General features: G+C 41.7%; 1 protein-coding gene across 5 annotated transcripts; it reads left to right on the top strand.

Annotated features, from left to right (window-relative positions):
* The first annotated feature begins 370 nt into the window (after nucleotides 1-370).
* On the top strand, nucleotides 371-11,852 carry LOC121362740 (aldo-keto reductase family 1 member B1-like). 5 transcript variants are annotated; one of them, XR_005956562.1, is made up of 10 exons: nucleotides 371-460; nucleotides 4,338-4,505; nucleotides 5,142-5,258; nucleotides 5,913-5,990; nucleotides 7,336-7,458; nucleotides 7,673-7,779; nucleotides 8,557-8,648; nucleotides 9,100-9,183; nucleotides 9,598-9,680; nucleotides 10,490-11,852. XR_005956562.1 is itself a non-coding variant. In XM_041484513.1 (10 exons), the coding sequence occupies exons 1-10, from the start codon at nucleotides 446-448 to the stop codon at nucleotides 10,527-10,529; spliced, it is 897 nt and encodes a 298-aa protein (XP_041340447.1). In that variant the 5' UTR covers nucleotides 371-445; the 3' UTR covers nucleotides 10,530-11,852. The 5 variants fall into 5 exon arrangements, 4 of the variants coding, with proteins under 4 accessions (XP_041340447.1, XP_041340445.1, XP_041340449.1 ...); XM_041484513.1 differs by having other exon boundaries at nucleotides 8,557-8,638; XM_041484511.1 differs by having other exon boundaries at nucleotides 8,557-8,638; nucleotides 9,100-11,852.

Genomic DNA, 11,852 nt, shown 5'->3' on the forward strand with positions numbered 1-11,852 from the left:
ACAACGATCCAGAGAGTCATGGTCATCACAGATCTCTCCAGTACATAATCCCCTTTACTCACAAATCAGGAGAAAATCCATGTAGGGGAATGAAATCTCTACCTAGCAGCCCTGGGCACTACAACTTCTGGTTAAACCCTGCTTTCATTGCAGAATTCAGGCCAACAGACTTGATCATTTTGAAATAAACCTGATCTTTGAGAAATAAAATTAAAAGGGTTCTGAATGCAGTGACCACTCATCATGAAGTGGCTGAGAGCAAAAGCTATGGGGAGCCTTGAGATCAAATATATATATATATAAAAGAAATATTAAAAAGTATAAAAATACAGGTGTTGGTGCTGTGGGAATGAAGCTATATTGGGAATTTTTTAAGAAATTATTTCTCCTGTGGACAGGTTAATGCTTCCTCCTGAGACAAGCAACTATCTGGCATCTTCTGGTGATGTGTTCAGGACAGGTGAGATGAGAAATGGTCTTGGGGCACGTGCCAGCTCCCCAAATCCCACTTTTCTTGCAGAAAAGCAGAGACTGTGAGGTTTACAAAAACCTGCAACCTCCACCAATGCAAAATTGCCATGCTGAGCTCACTCAATAAATTCTTGTGGAGCCTGCAATCAGTTTTTAAGTTCTTCAAAGGGTGAGATAACCAAAATCCCTGCCTCCTCTTATGATAGCACTCCTGCCCATATTTTCCTTGTCTGCAGCCAGTCAGCAGGCAGGAGGGAGGGGCAAAGCTGATTTAAAAGGTTTTGCAAGAACCCACAGCCTCTCCTTGCCTGACTGCACATGGCCACTTTCCTGGAGCTGCCCACTGGTGGGAGGATGCCCATCCTGGGACTGGGGACCTGGCAGGTACCTGCTGCAGCTGGGGAGCTCTCAGATTGCTGAGAACCACTGTGCATTTTTGCAGCAATCTCCTCTTTGGGTCAGGAGAATGCAGCAAATCCTCTGTGCAGTATTTCCTTTTGAAATATCTCGGGTAATGCAGGGATTTATTCCCAGCCTTCAGGAAATCTCAGGAGTCAGTGGAGGTAGTCAAGCAGGTACAAGATTTTTTTCTTAGCTATGGAAAAAAAATTGCATGCTGAAAAACTAAAAACTTCTGCCCAGCTTGTTTTTCTTCTTATTTTTCTTTTTTTTTTTTTTTTTTTTTTTTTTTTTTTTTTTTTTTTTTTTTTTTTTTTTTTTTGTTTTGTTTTTTTTTTTTTTGTTTTGTGTGGGTTTGTTTTGGTTTGGGTTTTTTTTGGTTGTGTTTTTTTCTTTTTTCTTTCAGCACTGTTTGTTAATATCCCATGTAGGATATGTAATATATCCCATGTAGGATATGTATTTTTTCTTTCAGCACTGTTTGTTAATATCCCATGTAGGATATGTAATATATCCCATGTAGTATATGTAATATCCCATTCATGTCACGTTGGTGTCATCTGTGATGAGTGTGTGTGGATATAGGAATTTAATGGGCAATAAGTAGATTTGGAAATGGGAACTCACAATAATTCCTTAGAGACTTGAGGCTAACTTGTTTTTATTGGCAGCAGATGAGTATGCAGCACTTTGCAGGAATATAGTTTGGGTGGTTCTTTACCTGTAAATGTTACCTAATGGACTGATGGTAAGAGAGAATAGGTTAAAGAATATACTGAATTATAAATGTAAAAGGAGTCTGGAAGTGAGCTGAAAATTTTAAGAAACTGATCTTAAGAAAAAGATTTTAAAAAGTGAACTTTCCCCTGGATCTGAGACTGGAAACAAAATATGTCACACCACAACTTCCCAGCTCCATGAAACACTTTTCCAGTCGCCATAAAAATATCTTAAATTCTTGCCATATTTTTGGGCCAGTTGATCTAATCAGCATTTAACTTTATGTGCACAAACCTGGGTGAGTTTGTTTGACCATTTCAGTCTTTATTTTTCTGATGACAAAGGACACTAAGAAGCATGAAGTAATTAAAGCAGGCTTTAAAAACCAAAGTGTGCCTTGGGGGGGCCTCTTAGGGCCCAGTGCTGTGTTGGGGGAGCTCACTGAAGGAACTTAAATTGCTCATAGAAACTGGTTGGGACTGAGTAGAAGGAAAATTTTGGGCACATGATCCCTGCCACCACAAAACAATGTGGTGGCACACACACATCTGTTATGTGATGAAAACAAGGCCCAAGTGTGGCAGTCATATTTTCTGGAAAAATCCCCTTGCCCAGGATTCTACTCCTGGGAAGCTGAGAAGCCTCAGATAAAAAGGAAAACAATGTTATCCCATTTGCTTCTCCTGTGCAAATTTGCTGCTTTGGAATGTGCTTGGAGATTGTTTACCCACAGGTGATTGTTTCTTTGGTTTCATGTGAATTGTTTTGACTCAATGACCAATCAGTGCCAAGCTGTGTCAGGGCTCTGGAGAGAGTCACGAGTTTTCATTATTATCTTTTTAGCCTTCTGTCTGTATCCTTTCTGTTTTCTTTAGTATGGTTTAGTTTAGTATTCTTTAATATAATATAGTGTCATAAAATAATAAATTAGCCTTCTGAGAACATGGAGTCAGATCCATCATTCCTTCCTTCATCAGGGAACCCAGCAAATGCAAGTCCCAAGCCCATGGTGATATTTTCATTAAAGCTGTTTGATTTCAAGCAGCCTCAGCATTTTGGTGCCTTAAAAGGGACTCCCCTTTACCCAGCAGCTCTGACTCGAAGCCAAGCTCAGTGAGCACCTTGGAAAATGAAACAAGGGATTATTTTCTCTGGAAAACATCTCACATGACAGAGTTTTATGTAATCTCAAGGGTAGGTTGTTGCCTTTGCTCTCCACCCCTCAGCATGGCAGCTTTCAGGGATGAGGGGCTCCAAAATCCCAGCATTTGGCCACTGCTAGCCTGCTTGCCCATGCCTGCTTCCTCCTGCTGCCCTGGGAGGCTCACATCCAGGAAGGGATGGGATGGGGAAAGGGACTGCAAAAAAAAAGAAAACTTGTAAAGCTTTCAACTGGCTCTTTAGTTGTGTGCAGAAAAAAATTGCTGCGCTTTCTATGTTTTTGTTGTTAATTTAGGTGAACCAACTAAACACCCTTTGACTGGAAAAACTTGGAGAAGTGATATAATTAAAAAAAAATAAGGAAAAAAGTAGGAGGTGGTCATGGTTTTGAATCATGTTTCTGTTTGGAGTGCCATTTTCTGGATTTGCTGTCTCCAAGCCAAGAATCTGAAGTGATTTATTTTGCTACCAAGTACCAAGTGTGTACTTTACCCAGGAGGTGGCACTGTGTGTAGTGTTTTGAGTCCCCTCACCTCCCTGTCCTGGGTCAACAAGAGCTGGGTTGCTTTGTGCAGGGCCAGGGCACATTCCAGAGGTGATTGGTTTCCTCTTGTCACCAGGATGTCACACTAAAGTTGCTTTTAATTCTGGGGAAATTAGAACTTATCTCAAGATAGCCTCGTGTCCCAAGGTGAACTTCCAATACTTAGAAAAGGGAGGATTAGCTCAGGCACCTCATCAGTGACTCCCTTTGCCATTTGATCTCACAAAACTAATGAAAGCCAGATCCAGGCTGGTGTTGGAACCCTGGATGCTGAGGATTTTAAACTTTCTGTGCTCAAAGGCACAGACCCACAAGAGAACACTACATTTGACCTGAGGCTGTGCAGAAGGCTTCCAAAACTGATTGATAGCACTGGGATTATGGGTGTGGAGTTGGTTAGAAGTGTGTGATATCACAGGGTGGAGAATTTAGAGTTTGGAGTTTTAGAATATAGAAATAAATATAAAGCAAGATGGAAGTTTTAGGGCAGAAGCAGGTTGTTCTTCTTTACCTTCTTCTTCCTTCTTCTTCATAAGTCTGGGTGATGTTTTGTAATTGAACAGAAAAGTCCACAGTGTGGACTTGGAGGAGTCTCATTTCCAGGCTCCTTTTCCATTATAAATTCAGTATATTCTTTAACAGAAAAGTCCATAGTGCAGACTTCGAGGAATCAGTTTTTAGGTTAAAAAGAAAATAATTTAGGTGTCATTTCTTAATTAGGTAGCTTACTTTTAAAAGACCTTGTAACAAAGAGATGTTAGCCATTTTGTGCCTTGCTAATGAAAGACTACAGAAGTCACTACAGTGAGACTATAATATAAATAAAAAACAACACCTAAATTTAAACAGAAACTATCATCTCAATACCTTCAGTCCTAACCCCAACAAAAATTAAAAAAAAAAAAAAAGAAAAAAAAAAGCCAAACAAGAAACCCCACAGCCGGCATATCTTGTTATTCGGGGGCTTAAAACCACCGGATCTGCAAAACAGCAAAGCTGTTAATCTGCTATTTAGCAAATCTGGCTTTTCTTCTGGTTCCAGTCTCTGCAGGGGGCAGCAGGGGACGCGGTGAGGTTTGCCATCGACGTTGGGTACCGCCACTTGGACTGTGCCTACATGTACCAGAACGAGAGCGACATCGGGGACGCGCTGCGACGCAAAGTGGAGCGGGGCGTGGTGAGGCGGGAAGAGCTCTTCATTGTCAGCAAGGTGTGTCCTTGGATGTGCTTCTCACGTGGGGCCAAGCTCCAGGGGGAGAGACCAAGTCCTGACATGGAAAGAGCCACGGGATGAAGCTGGGAATTACCTCCTGCCTGTCAGTTTGGTGATGGGAAGGAATAGGTCAGCCCCTGAGAAACAAAAGGCTTGGTTTGAGAGGGGTTTTTTTTTTGTAGTCCATGTCCATTGTCAGCCATGGAGACAGGAACTGAGGCCGTGCTCTCGGTGGCCTCTGGGATAGGAAGCAGGGCTATTGTTTTTGTGGTCGCTCCCGCTGCGCCGCCGGCCTCAGCCTGTCAGCTCCTGTATGTTATGCTTTGTTTTGTTTTTTCCCCCAACAACAATGGTAGGAAAAATAAAGTAACTTCTATCTGCTGGAAGCTGGCGGGTCGATTTTCACCAGGTTCACTTATTTTCTTTGTTTTGATTGTTGCAATAATTGATGGAATTTCAGAGTATCCCATTCTCATTTTACTTAACAGTACCACAAATAAATTGAGGTGCCTCGAGTGGCACTTCCTCAAGATGGGATGTGCCACACCCTGAGCTGCCTCTGTGCCCTGTGTTTTCCCTGCTCTGCCACTGTGAGGGCAGGAGAGCAGCTCCCAGCTTTGTGTTCCCCCACAGCTCTGGTCCACCTTCCACAAGAGATCCCTGGTGAAGGAGGTGTGCCAGAAAACGCTTGCTGCCCTCCAGCTGGATTATTCGGATCTCTACCTGATGCACTGTCCCATGGGATTCAAGGTATTGCAACTTCAAGTCCTGAGATCCATCTCTCAGGGATCCATCTTTTGCTTTTGGGACCAGACATCTCTGTAGTCCCCTCCAATGAGGAGTGTTGGCAAATCTCATTAGGACATAAGGATAAACCTCTGCAGGGAGAGCCCAGGAGGAAAGGAAAGGTCATGGCTGCTTAAACTGGCTCTTGTAGTACAAAAACCACCTTATTCTCCCCTGCACAGCATTTTCAACTCATGGATCAAATTACCATCCAGATCACATTCCTCTTACAGCGTGGGGTTTGGCTGCCATTTTCTTATCAAGAATCAAACATGTGAACTACTTAGTTCAAAAGAGATTTTTCTCTTCTCTCTTAACCCCCAGGTTAAATAAATCCTGGTTTCCCCACCGTGTCACCTCCCTGGCCTTCTCCTGAGGCACACAGAAGTGCCTGCCCTTCCTCTGCCTGCAGGACAGAGTCTCAGACAGATTTTCTTGAAGATTTCTCAGTTGATACAGGCTGGTCATTTCAGCCACGTCTCACCCCACCACAAACATAATTCGGGATATCCAGCTCAGTGTCTCCAGCTCCACTCACTTGCCCAAATTTCTAAATGATTTCTTGAAGTACTTATAATTCAGCTGACCTTCATGTTGCTCTTCCCTTTGTGCTGATAGGCAGGAGAGGAGCTATTTCCTGCAGATGGAAACGGCATGATCATTCCCAGCGATACAGATTTTCTGGATACGTGGGAGGTACATTCATTTACAGGCCAAAAATATCTTGCTAGTTTGAAATAACAGCCTGAAAACTCTAAGCTTCCCACTGTGGGAATTTTTCTGAGAGAATTTCTAACATAATGTATTTGAGATTGCTGATTTCTCTGCGTCCTTGGGCTCCTTTTTGTGTCGCTGTGCCAAAATTTAGGTATTTTTATATCTGCTGCTTACTAAACTGGCTGGGTTGGCATGACAAGAGGAAATCTTGGTGTGTACCCTGCAGTGGCTGGTGCTAACAAATGCTGTTGCTCTCATCCCTGCCCCACTCTGGCTATTTTTTGGTGGCTTTAGTTGTAGCCATGCCTACCTCTTGTTGCACCTGAGCCATCCAGACCCCAGCACAGCCAACATGCCTGTGCCAGTGTACCACAGCACCCAAATTTCTGTCTCTGGAGGCAGTGGGACTTGGCCAAAGTCCTTTGCTAAGTTCTCCACACAGGCTGTGTGGGAGGCCAGGCTTGGGCGTGAATTCAAATTCCTGCCTGGCTGAGACTTTGGGCTTCCTTTCCTTTCCTTTCCCTTGCACTCCTATGCTCAGCCAAAAGCAGGTAAAAAACTCACCAGAGTCATCAGAATTCACTGATGCTTTTTGCCTTCTGTCAGATGAAGAATAAGGCACATTTTTGTTGTTCATTTGAAAGAAAAAAGGGGAAATTTCAGGCTGCTGCTTATGACAGCAACTTTAAACTAAAATGATTTCTGTTTTGCACCAAGGGTATCTTCTGCTCTAAAGGCTGGTAGCAGATTATTTTCCCATTTCTTTTCTGCTGGATGTGACAATCTAATTAGTGCTGTCTGGCTGTTTTATCACTCATTAGTGTGAAAGAAAATAGGTGATGGAGTGCTGCTTATCCTATAGTTCAACTGCTAAATGGCACATCTCTCTTGGGAAATTAATCAGTGTTGATCACCAGTATCCACCCTGTTCCAGGTGTCTTGTAACAGCTCCTTGTTGAGCTGCTCTGTTCCAAAGAAGGTGCTTTTTATTATGGGATGATTATTTGGTTAGCTGAGGAATTACTCTGAAAGAATCTCTTTCATCTATGTGAAGGTCTGCCTGGGGATAGTATTTCAAAATAGTCATGTTTTACTGAAATAATAATATTTTAGGAGTTGTGTGAATGTTGCTGTAATTTGTCTGTATGGTGACACACAATGTGAGATCTGAGTCTGACCAGAGCCCCACTGTTCAGGTACTGTTCTCACAGCACAGGAGGAATCCAGCCAGGAGGATTTTTACCACTCAAGTTTTCGTGTGGGCATTTTTTCCATATAAAAATGAAAGAACTTAATAGGAAGTGTGGTTCTGTGGTGTTTCTAGGCTATGGAAGAGCTCGTGGATGTGGGAATGGTGAAGGCTATTGGAGTCTCCAACTTCAACCAGAAACAGATCAATCAGCTCCTGGCCAAACCAGGCTTAAGACACAAACCTGTAAACAATCAGGTAAATTGTCCTGCAGCTCCTCAGCACTGACATCTCACCTGTCTGGGGTGTTCACAAGATGGAACATCTCTTAAAAGTTCCTTAAAAACCCCACACCAGCAAAAAAAAAACCACCTTTCCAAAGCTGATGTGGCACAGTGATGCTAAACCTTGAAGTACCTTCAGCTTTTGAGAGGTGAAAGCTAATTTTTTTTTTTTTTTTTTTTTTTTTGAGATTGAGAGCCACCCCTATCTTCCTCAGGAAGAGCTGATTAAGTTTTGCCAATCCAAAGGGATCTCTGTCACTGCATATTGTCCCCTTGGAGCACCCAACTGGCCAGGGTAAGAATGTTTTGTAAGGTTTCTTTCTTAGATGTAGATTGGAGTCAATGCAGTGAACCAGTCTTAGGATGTGGATGAAACCTCAGGGAAAATTAATTATGTAATTAGAAAAAGACTAATTCATTAAAAATCACACCCACAGAAACCTCACAGTTATTGTGATATTCAGTCCACTGCAGTTGCATATTTTGAAGAAAAAAAATCAATTGGTTGATGAAAGCAGAGAAGAGAATTTTTAACTGAGCTTTGGTGAGCTTATTAAACATGTAGGAGAATTTCTGAACTAAAAAAAACCCACCCACAACAAACCAAACAAAAAACCAAAGCAGCAGATGCTGATGAAAATAGCAACTTTGCAGTCCTGCTGAGACAAAGGGATTAAGTTTGTAAATGGGGAAGTTGCAGAAATTTTGCTTTTACTCCCATCTTCATGGCTTCCTCTGACCTGGGACAGGGCTTTTGCCAGAGCAGCTGTGCTTGTAAAGGACAAGATGAAATTCTTGGGATCTGGATCAAAGAAATTCCCAGCCTGATCTCAGGCTGGACATAAATGTGTTATAGTGACCTGTTTTTACCAGAAACTACAGGCCTCTTCTCATGTGTTCACTTGTTATAAAAGGGAAGGATGAAGGCAGGAACTGAAGTAACAAGATGTTAAAGTATGCAAGATTATGCTTTTTAATAATTTAAACAATATTATGATACAGGGCTTGAGGGAGAAGACAGTGGGTTATTCAACTACTGAAGCTTTTTTTTTTTTTTTTTTTTTTTTTACAGGTCCAAGCCTGACCATATTTCCCTTCTTGATGATCCTCAAGTTAAGGAAATTGCACTCAAGCACAACAAAACCCCAGCTCAGGTTAATACTGGTCAGAGCTGTTTTCCCTGCTGACTTGTATTCTTCCCACTTGTGCTAAAGTAACTACTTAGAGGTATTATGGAATAATAATATGGAGTTCAGGCTGTGTCTTGCACACAGTTTAATGCTTTAGAAATATAGTCTCTCTACCTTAATTTTAGTGATGGACAGAAGATTAGCAGTGGCTTTGGGCTTTAACTGGCACACTGGCTGCCCCTCCACACAGCATCCTGCCAATCCTGAACTCTTGCCCAATGCACTCCCTTGTTGTCATCTCAGCTTCAGACATGGATAAGGATTTAATGAGTAGTAATTAGGAAGGGTTTAGGTAGTGCTTCTCCTCTGTGAGCCCTCTCTGGTTACCAGCAGAGCTGCTCTGTGTAACCATGCAGACACCTTTGGTTTCAGCTTTCAGAAGACAGGCAGCACCTCATCTGTAAATTCACTATGTGTTCCTGCAGGTGCTTATCCGGCTCCAAATCCAAAGAAATGTGAGTGTAATTCCAAAATCCGTCACTCCACAGCGCATTGAAGAAAATTTTAAGGTAAGAGGGCACCTTACAGAGTCATTAATGGTGTTAAACTACACAGGGAAAAACCCTACTCTGCCAGTGGTACAAACCACCCCCCTCAAACCTAGAACCACCAAAACCTTTGTCAGATACCACATAGGTTATCACTTCTTTATGAACGCAAAGAGTCACTTTGAAAGTAAGGAGCCACATCTTCATTAGAACACATCAGGTAAGAGCCAAACTCTTCCACCTTGTGGTACAATTGTGCTGCAGGCAGAGCCCACCAGCACTGTAACCTCACACATTTATCCACTGCTCTCCCTGCACGGGTGGCCCCAGCACACCTCCTACTGCTTCAGCCTGCTTTTGCTATTCTTTCTGCAAATAAACTTCCTTGTCTCACTGCAAACTGAAGTAACCCAGCTGTTTGGGACCTTCCTGCAGGTGTTTGACTTTGAACTGACTGGAGAGGAGATGGAGACCCTCCTTGGTTTCAAGAAGCGCTATCGCATCTGTGCATTAAGCCAGTGAGTACCTCCTTCTCCTGCAGGCTTTGGCAGGGCTGGATTTCCACTGGAGAGCTTGGATTAGCACTGGATAGCTTGGATTTCCACTGGATATCCTCTTAACAGACACTATTTGATAGCCCCTTAAAAATAAAAAGGGAGGGAGCCTCAGCCAACACCTGGTCACATGTGCTGGAATCTCACCCTTGGGTTTATTAGAGCATTGCCCATCCTGCCCAGGTTGGGAACACTGGGATTTCTGCAGGCACAACGTTCCTAAGATGTCCTGTAGTGGATGCATACCAAACTGCTGTCTGAAAATCAAAATCAGCTGGAAATTCCAAAAATAAATAAGCAGCTATTTCCCCCCTCCGTTTTCTTTGGCTCCTTTACATAAGGGACAGTCAGAGTAAATAAACTCCATTTTAAGAATGAGAGTTGTAAGGTTTTTTTGAAGGGAAGAGCTGTGCCTATGTACTCCTGCCAATGTTATCTAGATAACAGAATGGTTAGACTCACTAAGTTCTGCATTTTATTCAGTTTTCCCAGGTTACCCACTTGTTTAACAATATCCTGGGGGCTTGGGAATTTCCAGCAGAAAGGTTTAATATCTCAGGGAACTTTGGCAATTTCAGCTGAGCATAAGATACATTATCCTTTGAGAAGGAGCTCACTGCTACATGCAAATGTTACAGAGAATTCCCTTTCCCTGCCCTAGGTACACATGTGTTTTTGATGTAGCTCAATTTCAGTTCTCTTACCAGGGAAAAAAAATCCCTTTTCTCTAAACTATAGCCTTAAAATGTTGTAATCATGCTCTCTTTTTCTAGATGCAAAAATCACAAGGACTATCCTTTTTTAGAAGACTGACATGGGCATCAGCTTCAGATCCTCTGGGGGATCCAGACCATTTTTTGTTATTTCAAGCAATTTACAATACTTTGTGTATTAATTGATGATAGAAGGGGCATATGTATTAAAAAATGGGAGAAGCTAACTCAGGCATTCTGAAGAGTCATCTTTGAACATGGATACATTTGCTTCCTTTATATCAATCCATTGTATCAGTCCTTTATCTGCTCTTGTAACACAATTTTCAGTTGCAGCAAAATATGTATTCTCTCTTAATTTAATAATGATAATGTATTTAGTAATGATAATGAATCTTAATCAAGCCATAGATTGAGATTAGGGAAAAGCATTTTTGTCATAACTCTAAATCCTGACTAAGTTTAGAGAAAATTTAAATTCTCTGATTAGTTATACTTTTGGATAAAAGGTTAATACATCTATCTTTTAATTATCAATACAAGACAATCCATTTCACATCAGAAGATCTCAATGACATGACATGCTGCTTGAGATGCTGAGTTCAGTAATTTCAGTGTAACAGACTGAAAGCTCTTTAGAGGACACTGCTGAATTATGATTCAGGAGCTCTTAATGAGGTTCCCTATTTATGAACTGCTAAAAACTAATAAACTACTAGGAGATTTGTATGTTTGGTTTATAGTACCTGCAAGAGTATATAAATACTGCTTTTATCAGTAGAATGGCTGCAGTTGAGACTGAAAATCTCCTAGAAAATCCAAAGTCTGATAAAGGAGACACACAGGAATTATTTTGTTTGGCAACTGTCATATTTAGCAAGCAGAAAAGCTGGGCAGCTTCACAGCAGATTTTCACTCTCCTGTACTGTTCCCTAGGTACTGTTTGCTTGTGTTTTGACTCAAAGGATGTCTTCTGGATGCTGTTGTCTCTGGTTAAAAAAAAAAAAGTAAAAAGCCAGTGGTGCTGCAGGCCATGCTGGTGTTTTAATGAGGTGTCTGTTAATTAATACTTGCTCTTTAACAATTGACTCAAAACTCCTGTACTTGCTTTAGGCTCCTGCAGATCAGGATAAGAAAATGTGGCTCAGCACTGCATGCAGAGAGAAGGACAATGTGTAATTAAGGTTCAGGACTAGGATACACACTTTATGGATATCCTTTTCCAACTGATTTTCTTTGTAGTTAATAAAGGAAATGATGACATATCTTTGAGCTACTTCAGACTTTTCCAAGATGTGTGAATAAGGGGCACTCTACAAACAACAGAGCAAATTCCCATCAAACTGGATTTGGACCTCTTCCAAAGAAAGAGGTCTGAAAAATCTATCAGGAATTGACACTGAGCAGTTATACTGCAGTGATA

This window comes from Pyrgilauda ruficollis, unplaced genomic scaffold, assembly GCF_017590135.1.
Source record: "Pyrgilauda ruficollis isolate IOZ18807 unplaced genomic scaffold, ASM1759013v1 scaffold66, whole genome shotgun sequence".
Lineage (NCBI taxonomy): Eukaryota > Metazoa > Chordata > Aves > Passeriformes > Passeridae > Pyrgilauda > Pyrgilauda ruficollis.

Coding starts and splice junctions, on each gene's coding strand:
- LOC121362740 (XM_041484511.1), top strand. Junction 5,259..5,912: donor ACTGTCCCATGGGATTCAAG/GTATTGCAACTT, acceptor TTGTGCTGATAG/GCAGGAGAGGAGCTATTTCC. Junction 7,780..8,556: donor GGAGCACCCAACTGGCCAGG/GTAAGAATGTTT, acceptor TTTTTTTTACAG/GTCCAAGCCTGACCATATTT.